The sequence below is a fragment of the Cynocephalus volans genome, chromosome 3, assembly GCF_027409185.1.
Source record: "Cynocephalus volans isolate mCynVol1 chromosome 3, mCynVol1.pri, whole genome shotgun sequence".
In the NCBI taxonomy this organism is placed as follows: Eukaryota; Metazoa; Chordata; class Mammalia; order Dermoptera; family Cynocephalidae; genus Cynocephalus; species Cynocephalus volans.
This window is the reverse complement of record NC_084462.1, coordinates 181,557,862-181,576,159: the sequence shown is the minus strand read 5'-3', so window position 1 is coordinate 181,576,159 and position 18,298 is coordinate 181,557,862. Positions and strand designations below refer to the sequence as shown.

General features: G+C 40.2%; 1 protein-coding gene across 7 annotated transcripts in view; it reads right to left on the bottom strand.

Moving 5' to 3' along the window:
* Positions 1-18,298, bottom strand: part of WDR20 (WD repeat domain 20) — a 62,937-nt gene that overhangs the window by 20,732 nt on the left and 23,907 nt on the right. For 3 of the 7 annotated variants that reach the window (XR_010022895.1, XM_063089301.1, XM_063089300.1), the window contains exons 2-3: positions 5,073-5,255; positions 2,376-2,468 (exon numbers count right to left, since the gene is read on the bottom strand). The exons of 2 other annotated variants lie outside the window; for them this stretch is intronic. Coding sequence is in view for 3 of the 5 variants with exons in the window: in XM_063089301.1 (XP_062945371.1) it covers positions 2,376-2,468; positions 5,073-5,255 (276 nt within the window). In the remaining 2 variants the exon portion in view is untranslated. Of the gene's footprint in view, positions 1-2,375; positions 2,469-3,596; positions 3,676-5,072; positions 5,256-18,298 lie in introns of those variants that run through there. 2 more of the 7 variants (XM_063089302.1, XM_063089305.1) reach the window with 2 other exon arrangements.

The window sequence follows — 18,298 nt, the reverse complement described above, 5'->3', positions numbered from 1 at the left end:
AGGGAGCTGAGGACATCACTTCCCAAGAGAGGCTAGAAAGGTTTCTACTTTCCTCCAGTCTGCGATAGGCACGGCAGTGCAAGGATCTCCAGTGTGACTGGGGACAGTCCCAGGGACCAGGAAGAGAGCAGGGCTTGCCTGTGCTCACTGAATCAAAGTGATTAGGGCCAGACCTGTAGGAGGTGAATGAATGAAAGGTGTGAATCCTTACAATCTCGCCTCATTAAAAGAAAATTATAAAACTGTGAAGGTTAACAGTGAGCACTAGGACTTATCAGTGATGTTTTCCCAACTCCTTTGTACTTTTCTATTTTCCAATTTTTCTATAAACAAGTATTTTACATTTTTCTATTTTCTTTCTTTCTTTCTTTTTTTTTTTTTTGTCTTTTTCGTGACCGGCACCCAGCCAGTGAGTGCACCGGCCATCCCCATATAGGATCCGAACCAGCGGCGGGAGTGTCGCCGCGCTCCCAGCGCCACACTCTCCCGTGTGCGCCACAGGCTTGGCCCAACATTTTTCTATTTTCTTAATTGACAGGGGAAAAAAATTACCTTTTAAAATATACTTGTTCCCAGGTGGAAATTTTTCACTTATCTTTCTTGGGTGGGTTTCTGGAATTTAAAATTCTGTTCCATTCACCCATCCATCCAAACATTTATTATATTTTCTTGTACCAGGCACCAGAAAAGAGGCAAAGTTCAGAGTAATTAATTCTGGGAGTGTGCATGTGTACATGCGTGCACATGTGTAACGGGTAGGTAGAAGTGTTCTGGTGAGGAAGACAGAAAGACAGACCACACAGTTGTGACAAGTGGTCCCTGATCCTCTGCCTTACACATGTTGATTATCTGCCTGGGTTGCCCTGCTCTAACCTTGTTCTGGAAAATTATTTGTTTATCCTATGAAACTCTCAGTATCTCACCTCCCAAGGACACCTTTTCTTCCAACACCACCCACTCCTCTGAGAAAGGAAGCCTCTGAATTTCCCTCTACTTGGAATACTGCTTGAGCCCTTACCAGGGCTCTTCAGGCCCTTCCTTTACTAAACACTCAACCTGAACTGACTCATCTTATCCTCACCACAAACCCCTCAGGTGGTACCGTTCTTACCCATTTTCCAATTGAGGAGGAGAGGTGAAGTGAAAACCCATATCCTACAAGCAGTAAGGGGCAGAGCTGGTGTCTGAATCCCAGAGGCTAATCTTAGCAACTGGGCTGTGAATGTGTAAATTTCATGGTAATTAACTAATTGTTTTAAGTGCTTCTTTGGAGGAAAAAGGATGAGATGGCCACAAATCTGGAGTATAATCAGAGTTTAGTCCTAGGCATGCTTCTTTTTCCTTACTACACACTCTCCACAGACCCTTTCATCTAATCTTAAGGATGTGATTACTATTTATATGCTGACAACTCCAAAATAGTTATCGCTGGTTTTGAGTTCCAGATCCATACATCCAACTATCCATAGGCCTCTCAAACTCAGCAAGTGCTGAATGGAACCTCTGACCTTTCCCACCATTCCCTGACACCGGCTCCTTTCCCAGCCTCACTCAATACAGTGACAGCTTGAAACTTTAGATGTATTAATACCTCTCTCCAATTCAGTCTCCAAGAAGCAACCAAAGTAATTTTCAAAAACGCCAATCTGACTGCCATGTCCTGCCCTCTTCCATGGGATCCCATAACTCAGGCTAAGAAGCAAACCTGCACCAGGTCCTAAGTGATCTGGCTCTCCAATCTTTTTTTTTTTTTTTTTTTTTTTTAAAAGATGACCGGTAAGGGGATCTTAACCCTTCACTTGGTGTTGTCAGCACCACGCTCAGCCAGTGAGCCAACCGGCCATCCCTATATGGGATCCGAACCCGCAGCCTTGGTGTTAACAGCACCGCACTCTCCCGAGTGAGCCATGGGCCGGCCATGGCTCTCCAATCTTATGCCCACACTTCACACCAACCTCTCCAGGTAAACAAAATGTCCTTCTCTCATTTCCCTTGGTCCCAAATTCTTTTCTACCATAGGACCCTCACCTGCTATCCCTTCTGCAGGAATGCTCTATCTCCAGTTCCTTATCTGGCTGGCCTCCTTATGTGAGGCTTAGCTTAAAACACATCACTTCCTCCGAAAGACGTTCTCTACCTCCCAGCTTAAAGGAAACCTCTGTGTCTCTCTCTCTCAGGCCTGCTCTCTCCTCTCACATCACAATGTTATCACCTTTTGCGGTCATTGGTGTGTGTGGGTAGTGCTGTTATTTACACCTTTCTTCTTCCTGGGAGGGGTACCTGCAGACCCAGTGCTGGGCACACAGTAGGTGGTCAAGGTTTGTTGAATGAAGGAAGGAATGGACACAACTCTAGTTTAAGCCCTCAGCTCTCACCTGGACAGTTACTAGAGTCTCCTCACTGGTCTTGCTACCTTCATTCTCTCTTTCTTCATTCCAATCCACCTTCCACAAGTGCTGACAAGAGTTCTAAAAAAACACATTTGATCCTGTCACTCCCTTGATTAAAAGCCCAAAGGTTCCCCCAGAGCCTCCAGTGTCAGATGCAAATTTCTTAGCATGACATGAAAGGGCTTTTACAATCTGGCTCCAATTTATCTTTCCAGCTTTGACTCCTGCCACTCTGAGCTCTGCACCCTGTGACTTGGCCACATCGTTGCTTGATGTTCCTCCACGTGCCAAGCTGTCTTCCCCAGCTTTAAAGGCCTCCTCACCTTCCTTCAAATTGATGCACCCTTCAAGACCCAGATCAAATGGCACCTTCTGGAAGCATTTCTTGGACCTCCCTCACTGAACTTAACTTTTTAAAAAAATTTTGATATTTGATACATACTAAAGAATACATTTAACACATATCGCTTGGCACTTTGTTCATGTCACCATGATAACACATGCCCCAGTGCTCTGTCTATCCTTACTAACCTGTGAGCTTCTGGGAAGGGCCGATCTGCAACCATACATAGTAGGGCTTACAGCCTATAACTAGTCAGAGTTTTTGGAATTAATTTCTGGTTCCAACTCTATCGTCAACTTGCTACCTGATCTGGACAATTCACTTACCTCATCTTTGGCTATTTCTGTAGAATGTCTATCATCTGTAAAATGGGGACAGGTGCCCACCCTCCCATGCAGAGGTTATATGTAAAAAGCACTTTGAAACCTCTAAAACTCACACCAATGCAAAGCCTGGCATAGTGACTGCTTCTACCACCTTCCTGGCACTCTCTGAGAAACAAACCTCTGGTGATCCTTGCTCTTAGACAGTCTGTCCAAAATCTGATGAAAATGTATCCACACAGCCAAAGAATTTCCTAACTGTGAAGGGAAATCAATCTCAGCCTCAAGCTGTAAATGCAAAGCTGGCATTAAATCACACACAGTCCTAGCATTTTGAACAGCCATTTTTCAAGTAAAAATATAAAAAGAGCATGAAATAACTTCTTGCTTAAATCATGAAGAATGAGGAGCTGCTTTTCCAGGGCAGGGCTGGGTCTGGCTCAAACAGCCATAGTGCTCTCAGGGCTCTGAGACTCCAGGGACGTGTGGTCTCCAACTCACCGCTCCCCCCGCCGCTCCCCCAAGCCATGACACACAAACCTTTCTTGTTCTCTAAGTGGCATCCTGTGCCATCCTCGGCTAGAGCTGCCTCCGGATCTTGTTTACCAACAGCCCTTTACATGGTTCCAGTTCCTTCCCTCTCAATCACATTCTCCCCTATCTAAACACAAACAAGAACCCACAATGACTCCAAATTCACCATGTCTGTTAACAGAGCAGAGCAGATTATTTTGTGTCACTTCCCCAACCCTCCCCATCCCCCCCAAATCATCCTGCTACTTAGAAATCACTTCCTCAGATGATATTAAAACATAAATAGAATATTTTCTGCTTAAGACTTTTTTTTAATGGAAGATGGGATTGAACACTTTTCCTCTGTAGTCTGTCAATCCAGATGGCAAGTTCTATTTTCAGTCACCCCAGATGAAACTAGAAGAGGAGATGGCATGGTTCAAAAGATTTCACCAAATCTACTGGCAATGTCAAATAGGAGCACCTTGGATGGACACTGGATATGCATGGATAGCACATACCATGACTGCAAAAGAATCAGAATTTTAACTGCCATCTGTCAAGTTGAATATTCTTCCCCAAACAAAATTATTTCTTAAAAACCATAATCTATAATGTGTTTCTGTTCCAAGTTAATAATGTTAAAACCACGCCAGTGATGCAAAATCCCTTATCATTTCCAAGAGAGATGTCCCACGTAACCTGACCCTTGCACATCAGGGTTGAGGTTACAAGTAGATCGGAACCCAGGGCTTCTAACTCAGCAAGCCTACCTCATCTTCTCCATTTGCTAGACAAGTCATACCGAAACAGAGGAGGAAGAACATCAAATAGGTAATGGCAATGCTTGGGCCTGAAAAGCCACTCCATTAGCATTAACACATATAATCTATTTCGCAACTTCTACCTGCCACATTTAACAGTGCTGACATGTTCCTGAACAGATAGCTCGGATATCTCAGAGTCCTTTCAGAATGAAACTAAAGAGACTAGAAACTCTGTACATACTAACAACACTGGCAAATCTCTGTCATGTGATCCAATTTTAAGTGCCAGAATTTCTAACTATGTCAAAGGTGATTTTATAGTAAATATTTTCAAAAAGAAGAGAACTACTCCTTAGCCAAACGCCTGTCAAACATACACATGAAAGCTTTAGCTACAAGTCTAAGGAAATTTCATCAATTCTTCAATCTTATGAAATTTGCTGGTGATGTGAACAAAGTTCAGAATTCTAAATTTTCTTGTTTAAATTATATCAAGTTGCTATAAACATCTGAGCATGCTCCCTAAAAATGCACAAAACAGTTACCCCAAGGAAGAACAAGTAAAGGTCAACAAATTAATCCACCACATTTAAATTTGGGTAATACTAGGTAGGATGGCTGAGCGAATGAAAAATGGGCTTATTAGCTCAAAGTGTAAAATAAGGTTCACTACCCTTGGTAAGAATGTATGAATTCTTAAAGGGATTCTTAACAGCTAAGACAGGGTGCTACTTACTTCCTCATTAAATAGTTTGCTAGTTTCTTTTTTGATTGGGTCTATAAGCTGGACTTGGCCTGCGGAAAAGCCCACTAGGAGCGAGACACTTTCTGCTGTGGCTGTTAGGTGGTTGAAGTCATGACAAGTAGGCTGTGTTCCTTTGTATATCCTTTTATCTATTGGTTTACTCAAGTCAGCAGCCTGGAGGAGAAAGAGAAAAATACATACAGTAAACAGAACGTTGAGATGAGAAATCTAAATTACTCTATTTTATACTCCATTATGACGTTCAATCTTAAAAACGAAATTGTCTAAAATATTATTTCAGTTGTGACTCAACATTCATCTAACATTTCATAAAAGCATTTTCATATATCTTAGCTAATTCGATATTGTTACTGTATTCATAATATGTTTACCTTCACAACTTATTCTCCTTCAAATATATGTAACAAAGATTCCTGGACTTCAGGAGGAGAAATCTTTGAGATACTAAATTCAGTATTATCATAATGCATTACAAGCATTTTCTAACACGGTAACTAACCACATAAAAGTTCAACTTTCAAATATATCTATAGCACCTAAATGCCCATTGGTAAGTTACCTATATCTCAGTGGTTTTCAAAGTATGCTCCCCTGACCAGAAGCAGCAACAGCAGCGTCACCTGGAAACTTAGAAATGCAAATTTTCAAGGTGACTCAGAAACTATGGAGGTTGGACCAGCAAGCTGTAGTATAAAAACCCTTCCAGGTGATTCTGATGCCCACTGAAGTTTGAGAACCACTGCCAGAGCCACTTATATCTAGGTCCCTTTCTGGGTCACAATCCCTCTTCTGTATTAGCTTTCAGGGAACTCTCACTTAACCCAAGCTCAAAGTGCTTTACATGAATCACCTTTAATCCTTACAATAATCCTTCAAAACAGATAATATTTTCCCCATTTTACAGATGAGAAAACAGGTTTAGGGAAGTTAAATAAGTTGGCCAAAGTCACTTTACCTACCTAGTAAGTGGCAGGGCTGAATTTGGAACCCAGGTCTGTTTGACCATAAAGGGAATGGAGAGAAAACACCCCCCTGCACACACCCCTGAGTCTTGACACATTGTACCGAGTATTTGATTTTCAAATAATAAATATAAATATTGAGTAGAAAACAGGACCTCAAAATCATAGACGTCTTTGAGCAAACACAAAACCTGAGCATTTGTAAGTCTGGACCTGAGTGGTACAACTAGTTCTGGGAGCCCCAGGGCAAAGAAATGAGAGTACATGCCATGTGGACACTCTCCCAGCCTCACCTCAGTGAAAATGGAGATGAGAATCTCTGTTCTACCAACCTCATGGGATGGTCTGGAGTATGAAATAAGAGAACATATACATAAAAGAGCCTTGAAAAGTGTAATACAAAGTATGATACAAAACCAAAGGGAGTCCTGACTTCAGTCAGGGGGAGGTTGGGCAGAAGGCAGCTCAGCGAGTCCGAGGGTGCAGGTGTGTGGTGGAAGCACAGGGAAGGCGCTACACACAGGCTGCCTGTGGAAGCAGCTCCTGAGCTGGGCCTGACGCGAGGAAAGAGAATTTAGGCCAAGGGAACAACATTAGCAAGTCATCTCAGAACAGGGAAGAGTCCAGTAAAAGTAAAAATCGCTAAAAATATAAAATAAGACACAACTGGCAACTAGAAAACAAAAATCTAATCTGAAATATGAACAATTAAATTATTACATGATCACTATATCAGCATATACAATTCTTGAGACTTTTTTTAAAAAAAGTTTTGCTTAGGGAACTTTCCCCTAAAAGAATATACCTAAAATTATGAACTAAAATATTAAGATCAATTGAAAGGCTAGCCAAAAATTAACAAAAAAATATTCTCACATAAATTAAATTGGCAAAAAAATACAGTTTCTCAGAAACAACAAAAGAAGTAAAAGCACCCACTTTTCTCCATAGTGCTACAGTTTAGAGTTAAACATATGAATCCTTCACAATAACTACATTAGCCTCAGTTCTTGGTATATTTACTTTACAACCCTGCCCCCTAATATGGAAAAGATGTCAAGTCTTTTAAATGCCAACTGAAAGATTTTTACTCTGAAATCAGGTAAATACTCCAAAAACATCCTGTTTATTTTACTAACAAACTTTCTTCCTAGGTCATTGCTCTCAAAATGTATCACTCCATGAATAGTTTATTAGTCTGCAGTATTCTCTGCAGTACAGAAACAGAACAAAAGCTTAGAAACTTATAGCAATTGATAGGGCAATTTTATACCTGTTGAATCTAATAATAAAAAAAATTAGTTTGTATTCTACATGTCTTTTTCAGTTTCTTTTTCTAGTAATTCTTCTTTTATTTCACAAAAATATCAATCCAGGTAGACTAGAAATTTTTGAAGGCTGGTTTTGCAACACTAGTGTGAGCAGCACTAAAAGTACACTGGGCGCAAGGAACACAGAATATCTCTTACCTCCCCTATGCCACTGACCATACTAGAACAGCAGAAATCCATCCAGGAAATATATCACCTACACCATGTGAGAATTACTGTAAAACCTGAAGTGACTGCTAGGGATGTGCCCATAAAAAATTATATTTCTGAAAAATCCACAAACTCCACTATCAGTGCCTGAACTTTTTGGAGCCCAACTCCCGACAGAGGAAAGTCAGGCCTACCAGTGCCTGCCTTCATTTCCAACAGCCCAGTCATTGCTCACTCATCCTGTCCTCTTTCCTCTACAGCCAATCACCAAGTTCAGCCTCTTTTTTTTTTTTTTCATTCATGTGTGGCCATCGTATTTCTTTCTTTTGGGCGGGGGTGGGGGGTGGGGGAAGGCTGCAGGTGGCCAACATGTACTCTGTGCTCACACATCTTTTTAGTAACAGTAGTAATCACCTGAGCCACTACTCCTTTTCCCCAAAGAGTCATTAGCCCCCAGCAGATGGCTTCCCACGTAGAGACAGTCTGGTGGAAAGAGAAAAAGCCCAGACTTTGGAACCAGGCAAGCCTAGGTTCAAACCCTGCTTTCCCTCTCGGTAGCTAGGTGGCCTTGGGCAAGGTGTTAGGTTTGTCTCACTGAGCCTCAGAGAACAAAGCCCCTTCCTTCCCCTGCAGTGGTGAGGGCTGCAGATAATGGATAGAAAGCACAGAGCATACAGAAGTACTCAAATGGTAGCTCTCAATATTAATTCATTTCAGTCACTTCCCACCTCTGATCAAAATGCTTCTGTGTCTTCCTAATTTCCATCATATCAAAGTAGAAAGATGCACCTAGCATCCCTGCCCTCCATGGTTCAGCCACGTCCTCCCTAACAGCAACACCACCTCCTGTGTACCTCTTTCTATGCACCAGGCCTGCACGCGCACTTGCCACTCATCATCCCACTAAATCTCGTAGTCCCCTTCAAAGTACACACTAATATTCTCTGCATTTTACAGATGAGGAACTGTGAAGGGATTCAGGGTCACGAACCTGTACTCTCATCCATTGTACACTATCTTGCCTCTCAACCCTTCTTTTGCCCGCCCTCCTTCCACACCACCCATCCTTAGCCCTGGTCCAGGCAGACAGCACCTTTCCTGGCTTTAACATCTTGCCCTCTTGGTCAGGATGGCCTTCTCTGCCCTCTTGCCCAGGAATCTCACCCATCAGCAGTTCAAGTCCCACCAGCTCCAGCAAGCATATTCTCATCTACCACTGTTTGTATTCACTCCTTTATCTCAATTCTCAGGTACCTGATTCATTCCACAATGTTTAGTATTTAATCACTCATAGGATATCAGAATTGTTTTAGTCTGTTATCATCAATTACAATAAAATTACAATAAAAACTCTTTTAAGGCGTAGAACTTCTTTACTGAACAGTTACCACTGGATTGTTCCACAAAATCAGCTTTTCTTTTCAGCTTTCTGGTGGATTCTGCAGACTTTGGGGTTTTTAAATCATTTGCATCCTAATTATTACCAATTATCTAAGTTCTTAAATATTAGTTTATAGCAGAACCAATTTATTAAAACTTTTTACGAATTTTAAGAGTTAGACTATATTTGATTTCCAGTCCCAGTTCATACATGCTCAATATTTATTGAATGAATAAAACCATGATTGTCTCTGAATTTTTTCATTGGTAAGATTAAATTTTATCATTATGTTCATGCGTTTCTGCATAAGGAGTTACCAATTACAAACAATCTGTCAGTGTCTCATCAAGCTTATTACATTCTCAACTTAATAGAAAAATTTTAAATAATGGTTTAAATATTTCCACTACAGAACTGGGGTTACCAAAGCCTCAATGAATAAGTAAACCTTTTTTGGTTTGTTTGTTTGTTTTTATAAAGATGACTGGTAAGGGGATCTTAACCCTTGACTTGGTGTTATCAGCACCACACTCTCCCAAGTGAGCCATGGGCCGGCCCCAGTAAACGTTTTTAAATGCCATGCTTGGCTTTTCCTTGGACTTCTGATCCTTAAAATCCCTGGAATTCTTTTCACGATGAATTCTGCTGAAATATGCAGTCAGTTTAGTTGGTTTAGCATGGCACTAATGAGTCTATAGGTACTTGAGGAATTTGTCTTCCCAGCACCATAAGGAGTCTGTGAAAAGAAGCCATCCAGTTCCAGTGTGTGTACTTTCTCTCTGTGTCTCTCTCTCTCTCTCTCTCTCTCATACTCACAAACACCCCCCCTTCACAGTTCCAGTTATTAGTCCCCCCTGCCAACTGCTGAGCTAAAAGGAATATAGAAGAGGGGCTAGCCCACCAAAAGGGAAGAGCTTGCAGCCCCACTCCCATGGACTCAGTGGGCCTCGGCAGGGCTTTGGGAAGTCTGTGCCACGGGCAACAGCCATGCCATGTTATATGTGCCTATGCCGAGCTCTCTTCCTAAGAACCTGCTACTTGATACTCCCGAGTACCCAGAAGCATTTGATGTGGTATGAAAAATATTTCAGCCCTCTTTTGAAAAATGCATGTCAAATTATGATTTTAGCCACAGAGAGAACGAGTCTTGCCAGAAAAGAGTAAAATGTTCTCTTAACAGCTACTTACCTTGTCTACACTTGAAATCACTTTCTTCCCTCCTAAACCCACTCTTCCCAGTTTTAAACCCTTGCTGCTCAGTCAGGTCCCTGGCACGCCCCCCCGCCCCAAGCTGCCCAAATGACAGCTTCATAGGCCTCATCTGGCCTGCCTGTCCCTGGTCTGAGTCCAGCCTAGCTCAGCCTCCCTGGCTCTGCACTAGTCTCCTTCTACCCATTTCTACCCCATCCAATTCATCCCCATACTTTGTCAGATTCACCTTTGGGAAGCCTTAGGTCACTCTCCCATTCACAGCCTCTGGGATCTGTAAGGCGTACCAGCTTAGCACTCTCAGGCTCCCCAGTGTGGGTCTTATCCCCTCTACCCTTCACACACATTACCCCAAAGACACTTGACTGCCTTTCCTTACATTCCTTCTGTCACCTAGAAAACCTTCACTACTCCCAATACCCATACAAATTCTGCTCACCCAGCACAAATGTCGCTTCCTCTTGACTTCACTCAGATATGTGTGACATTCTTTCACCGCCCTGCACAGTGCCTATCACTACGTGCCACATTTATTAGCTGTAATATGTTAACTATATTCTACATATTGTGAAAGTCCAGCTCCTTTAAAAACAAGGAAAAAGTCAAGAGGCTGCTGAGTCACTGACAGCCTGAATGGATTAATCAAAAATAGCTAGAGCAGTCCAAGTGTCACTGAAGGTCGCCATTATGCCATTTTGAAAATCAGAAGAGAACTGAGGTGCTTTCTATTATTATGCCTCTTGACCACATCTCAGACAAACAAAATAAGGTCCAAAAGTGACCAAGGATTACTTCCCAAAGCCACAAAGGATCTCCTACTTGGAAATAAGTAGAACAACTGGAGCCCAATCTTAAAACCTGAACAGATTGTTCCAGAGCTTTTTTTTTTTTGGCGGGGGGGGGGGGGGGGGGGAGCAGGTAGTAGAGTGGGGGAACTTTTAACCTAGTGAAGCTTGGAGCTTGTAGTTCCTGTTACGGATTCCTTCACAGCCCACAGCCTGGGGCTGGACCACACCTGTTGTGTGGGTCACCCTGTTGAAACCAGAAACACAAGCCTTCCAAGCCATAGGCGTGAATGAAAAGAGACACTGACCACTCAAAGCTGATATATATTCACTTTTTGAACAAAGCTCAATGTACTATTTAACCAAAATTTTCTCCAACACAGTGGGAAATAACTGGGTCTAATGAAAAAAACATCGCACAGAGATTTTCAAACACTTTCACTGGCAACACACTTCATGTACAGCCAACAGTTTTAACACTCAAGTAACAATAAACTGTACGGCACTGCATAGATGCCAATTCTACAGTCTAATCCACGTGCCCTTGCAGTAGAAACAAAACCAGGTTAATCTTGGAAACACCCACACAATCCATCCTTCCCACAGTCTCTTCAGTTCAACAGTTACATCCAAAATATCTGTACAATTGCCATTAACAGTATGTAAAGGGCCTAACAGTTTTGTGTGTGTGTGTGTGTGTGTGTGTGTGTGTCTCTCTCTCTCTCTCTCTCTCTCTCTCTCTTTCAGAGATAAAAGAAGTCAGTTAGGCTTGGGATCACTTATCCTAGGAAGAAAAACAATGTTAATCAATCATACAGTTCCAGTGTTTCAAAAAGGAAAGAAACCTATCCATGTCATTCACCCTCTATCTCCAACACCTAATAGAGGGCCTGGCACACAGAAGGTATCATTGAGTATCTGTCATAGAAAGGAAACAATTGTGAAAATGGAGGGATAGAAAAGTAAAGTGATAGGAACCAAGAGACCTACAAGCCACAGATATATAAAAGGAAATATATAGTCCTTCTGCCAACCAAGATCCTGAATAACAACTTTAACTGCCTTCTTGGGTGCCCATGTGTGAAAGAAAACCACCTCCATCAGCACTGGTATGTCACCTTACGGTTTACAAAGTACCTTCGTAGCACATCAGGACCTCTGCGCATCAGTTCTTTCAACTGTTACAAACTTGTGTAAGTACTATTGCCACTCCCATTTTATAGACAAGGAAACAGAATTAGCTGTCAGGAGGAAACCAAGTGGGAGAGTCTGGCCATCTAAATTCCAGGCCCTGTGCTCCTTTTCTACTGTGCCATGTGGATACAGTGGGAAGTGGACTAGATGACATCTGAGGTAGCACCTAGTTCTAAAATTCTATCACCATGTGTTCCTATGCTTGCTTGAGTGGGAATCAAATACTACAGACTTGTTCAGTTTGGCCCGGATTCCAGATCCACCTTCTCAATGCATTTGCCTCACAGGGCTGTTTTATTAAAATGGAGTAATATACACAAAGTCCCCAGCATAATACCTGGCACTAAAAAGGCATTCGAGAAAAGTTAGTTCTCCCTTCAAATACATAAAGACTTGCTGCTTATTCTACAGGCTTTGAACATCCTCATCACTCATTAATACCTTCAAAAATACATAAATAAGAAAAAAGAAGGATATTTCTTTCTGCCCTACATTTCCTGGAGAAGGATAATAGCAGCCAAGTTTCAGCACGTTTGCCTTCCAATATAATTTTCCAAAACAAGACAGTAGCTTCCGCTTCTCAGTTTCCATTCCTCCTCCATTCTCATGCATACTAGTACACAGCCCACATTTGCCTGGCATACCAGACCCCACCCCCTTTACTAAAAACAAACCAATGGCATGTCGCCTGCTAGCATGCCTCTGAGGGGCTCTGACCCTGGAGCTCTACCACCCACATTCCAGAGTGCCTCTCACATGCGCAGCAGCAGCAAGGCCATGAGAGGCAGGGCAGGGAACTCGAAGGAGGAGCAGATGGACAGAATGACGAGCCAGACACCAGCCCGTCAGAAAATGGGCAAAGAATGGGTGGGATACAAGAAGTGTGGAGTGTCACCTTTATGTCATTTCAAAGTGGGATGAGGTACACAGTCACAGAATGTGTAAAATGTGTTAAGTGAAAATTTCACAGCAACAATCTCTGGAATTGCTCGCTCTTCTCCAAAGACAGGCTTCTCACAGGGGCCAACGAAAGTGGGGTGGGGGTGGCTGCAGGAGAGGGAGCAGAGGGCTGAGGTTATGTGCCAGCATCTTCTCCCCTGGCCCAGCATAGTCAGTCAAATGCATGCTGAAATAACAAGCTTCTGCTGTTATCACACGTCATTTTTTTCCCAAGGCAGCCTGTCACTTAAAAACTCTTAGCTATGTAAAATCTACTCCTCTTCCCTCTGAGTAGTTATTTAAAAGTGAATTAATAAGCTGCTAAACTGCAACATCTTTTCCATCTCTTCATTTTCTACATGAAGAAAATGTTGCACTACATGTTCAGCTAAATCTCTTATCACAATGAGAGTCACTACACATGGCTGTTGTGACACTTTGTTTAGGTAATGAAATACTGATTTCTTCATTAAAGAAAAACTATGAATAAATATTACATAAATTCCATTTGCACACATTCTAACACCAGTTCTCATCACATTAAAATGCTGACATACTCAAATGACCTATTTTTATTAAACCCTGTTAAATATTCATATAAATACGCACTTCTATTCTAAAGAGAATACCAATATCAAATGGAAGAAAAGGCAAAATGCTTTCATTTCTGCAAAAGATACTCATTTCAAATTCTTAGAAAATAATTTTTTAAAAAAATTCCCACTGAAAGGGGTAAGAGGAGGGAAAATTCTACGCCCTTCTGAAAGTGTTGAGATAACACTGGTAAACTAAAGACCATTACAAAGGAGGGAGTGGTTCCTACGTGCTGCTTAACTACTATGCTGTTTTTCTGACCTTTAGATGATCCATGGGCTTATTATATTTGGCAGAGCACACAAATGATTTTAAAATTTTCTGATTCAAGTTGCTGAGTAACAGTGATATGCACAGGAGCTCCCATTCTTAAGTGAGAAAAGCCCTAAATCTCCATCTTGCAGAGGCCCTGCAAACTTCTGCCCTGTACTTATTCTACAAAGAAACTGAGGCCCAGGAAGGGGTAGTGATTTATCCAAGATTTCACAGTGCTTAGAAACGCACTTTTAACCACATCAAGCTGTCACTCTCTTTTCAACCAACTTCAGCTGGAACAACGAACTATTGAATCTGTGACATGAAATTTCAAAAAATGACACTGATGTGTACCAGTAATTTTACACCAAATAACAGCATTTTGGACCTAGTACTTTGCTGTGTTTTCAAACAGGAAGCAAGAGAGCAAGAGTCAGAGAACACTAAACATATCTTATACATTTATGAAGCTCAGCCATTGAAACAAGTGGCCAAATTATTCTATTTGGCTTCTGTAATTCAAATAGTCTCTGATCTAGCCAGGCCCCAGTTGAAGAAAGCAGCCTCAAATCAATAAGTGCAACAGAGACCTGATCTGTTCTTGTGAGGAATAACTTTGCTCTCTCCTGCATCTGAAGCTCTACAGTGTTAGTTCATCACTGGACCTACCCTACTCACTTGTAAATTGTGATATTAGTCATTTGTCATATATGTTTATCTCCCCAAGTAACCTAAAATTTTTTAGGGCATAACTTCCTTATAGACCACTTCATAAAGAGCCACTCACATATTTCTAAGTTTTTTTTTCCTACCAGATTAAAAAAGCCTTTTTAGGCAACTGAAATTTATCAGGCATTGGTATAGCCCTGATAACACAACAGGAGCCAGTTTCAAAATGTGGGCCAGTAGGGCTGGCACATACAGGAATGTGGACAGGCAGGCCTCATCAAACCACCATGGGAGTATAAACTGACACTGTCTTTCTGAAGGGCAATTTGGCAACATGTAGCCATAGCCTTCTTTCCTTTTAACACAAATATAACTCCTAGGAATTTATCCTTAGAAAATATTTTTCAAGTATGTAAACTATTTGTAATAGCTCCAAACTGGCCCAACCCAAATGTTCATGTAAGGTAGGCTAGATAAATAGTGGGCTATACACCGAATGCTACTCATGGAATACATGCAATTAGAAAAACATGGACGTATCTCAAAAAATAATCTTGAGCGAAAGAAGCCATATACAAAAGAAGTATATACTGAATAATTCTAGTTACATAAAGTTCAAAAATAAGAAAAACTAATCTGTGATGTTAGAAGTGAGGTCAGTGGTTACCCTTGAGGGATGAGAGGAACAGGCAACAGGGCAAGCTTCTGGGTGGCCAGGTATGGGTAAGGAAATGGACAAGATGAATCTAGAACAACTTTTTTGTGCCTCTGAGCAAGAAAGCTATCAGAGACTACCGAGAAACTGGGTCAAAAAGACTTAGGAGGCAAAGTAAAGGGACTGCCATCGGCTGCAGATGGGATAATTTAAACATCAAAACAACACAACAGGCTGGCTGGTTAGCTCAGTTAGTTAGAGCATGGTGTCAGAACACCAAGGTCAAGGGTTTGGATTACTGTGCCAGCCAGCCAATAAAAAAAAAAAAATTACAAAATTATTACGAAATAAAAATCTGAGTTTATACTAATATCAATAAATGGGGCAATGAAAAAGCTCCCCAAACCTCTCCATTATAATAGACTAAAACCCAATAAATATAAAAGGAACAATAGAGTCTGAAAAATCACTATTTTACAATCATCATATTAATATAGTAATAATTCAGCCAAAAAATCAATTGATGCTAAAACTAGTGGGTGAAGGTTTGATGAGAAACAGGATAGTTATGTAATCTCAAAGTACCTACAAATTACACATCAATCACAGAGGGGAAAATGGAACTTTACAATAGTTTAATTTAGCAAACACAACCTTAATTAATGTTAACATTACCAATACTGCCTGAGACAAGTCAGTATATCACGTGCCTGCTGATATGTTGCCCTGAAAAGGACACAACATCAATTCTGTGGTATTCCACCAAAAAATGCAGACCATGAATTTAATCATGAAAAATTATCAAATTCAAATTGAGAGATATTCTACAAAATAACTAGGCTGGACTCTTAGAAAACGTCAAGACTATGAAAATAAAGAAAGGCTAAGGAACAGTCCAGACTGAAGGAGACTAAAGAGACTGCAACTAATTGTAACTGGATCACAAACCAGGGGGGGAAATGACTATTAAAAGACAGCATTGGGACAACTGCTGAAATCTGAATATGAATTGTGGATCAGATAAGAGTAATGTATCAAAGTTAATTCTGTACCCTACAAATACGTATAATCAATTGTGTTTCAGTTAAAAAGAAGAGTAATATATTAATGTTTTCTGATTTTGATAGATATAATGGTTATGTAAGAGAAAGTCCTTGTTCTTGGGAAATAGAAACTGACGTTTATACGAAAAAATGGGCACGTCTACAAATTACTCTCAAATGATACAGATCATACATACACATACATAGACAAACACACAAATGGGGAGGACACAAATGATAAATGGGCAAATTTTAAGCAATTTGTCCATCTGAGTAATAAGCACATGGGAGCTCTTTGTACTATTCTTGTAAGTTTTCCTGTAAGTGTGAAATTACATCAAAATAATTTTTTTAAAAAGAGAGACTTAAGGACTAACAGGTACAAAACTATGCTATCTACCCTAAGTGAATCATTGCATAGCATATGCATATATGTATATATGAAACAACATATTGTACCACACAAATATATACAAGTAAATGGTAAAATAAGAAAATAATTCAAAAATAGCATGCACACTAAATGCAATGTGTGGTCCTTGTTTAGAAACAGATTTAAATAACCAACTATAAAATGACACATTTGTGTTAGTGGTTACATGAATCTGCACATGGGATAAAACTGCACAGAACTACACACATACACACACACACACACAAGAATACATGTAAACTGGTGAAATCTGAATGAGGTCTGTGAACTGCACCAATGACCATTTCCTCATTTTGATATTGTACTACAATCGTTACCATTGAGAGGAACTGGGTGAATGGTACGTGGGACCTCCGTGCACATTTTTTACAACTTCCTGTGAATCTATAATTACTTAAAATCAAAAAGTCATGAATCATCTTTTAAAAAGTTAAAAACAATTAAACAATAATAAAAAAGACCTTTATATGTCAAGAAACCAACTGTAAAGAATATTTATGAATCTGTCATTTGAATATGACTGTTCAAATATAATCATTCTCTCTACTTTTGTGTAAGTTGGTAAATTTCCATAATTTAAAAAGCATGATTTTGTTCGGACCATATATTTATTTATATTTATATACTTGCAAAGAAAACAGTTTGAAAAGATACTCACCAAAATATTTAGTGGTTATTATTAAAAGGGGGGTAATATTTAGATGACAAATTTTGCCTATTGTAATCTCTAACTTTTTGTCAATAATCATAATACTTGTATAATGTAAGTAGAAAAAGAAAAAAACACTGGCCAAAAAAACTACTGAAACTATTTCAAAATTACTCTAGTAGTTTAAAACCATGTCCTGGCCTTGTTCAGGGTCACAGAAAATACATGTCTTGATAAACAGTAAAATTCACCGTAAAAGGAAGCTGTTATTTCACGCAAATGCATGAGTGGGGATAATATATCAACAGGTGATGATATATTTCAAACAGGCCAAGTTATAAGTTTCACACCAATGAGGACCACTGGAGTCTATTATTCATGTTTCTGTGGCATCAATGATGTCACTCAATGAGATAAAAAGGCCAGGAAAATTCTTTAAAGAAGCCAACCATTCAGGCAGTAGATAAGAAGGCCATGGCTGGTTCTACTGTTTTACTCCTCAAATAGCACTATAGTGATAGAACAGTTTACTGCGTGCTCCTAATTTGCTAATAACGATAATTTTTCCCAGAGTCCTCTTTGGGAAAACCAATCTATTCCAAATTTACCTCCTTATTCTTCCTTTAATATAGATATAAATTATAAATCCACATCTTTCTCACAATAACTAAACCAGGAATTTAACATCAATTTTATGCTCTTCTAGAGAGTCTAGGAAAACTGAATCCTAAATTATCCTTAACCCAGAAGAAACACCTAAAAATGATTACACAGTGGAATTTGTTTTTCAGTATTCAGTAATATTTTAGCATTTAAAAGTTAAAACTTGAGGCCTGAAACAAAAATATTAGGATGAACAGGGAAGGTGGTGTGTTTGTGGTCTCGAGGAGACAAGTACTGTATTTAAAATGTAGGTTAGCAGGCCAACCCACTTAGAACTGAATAAG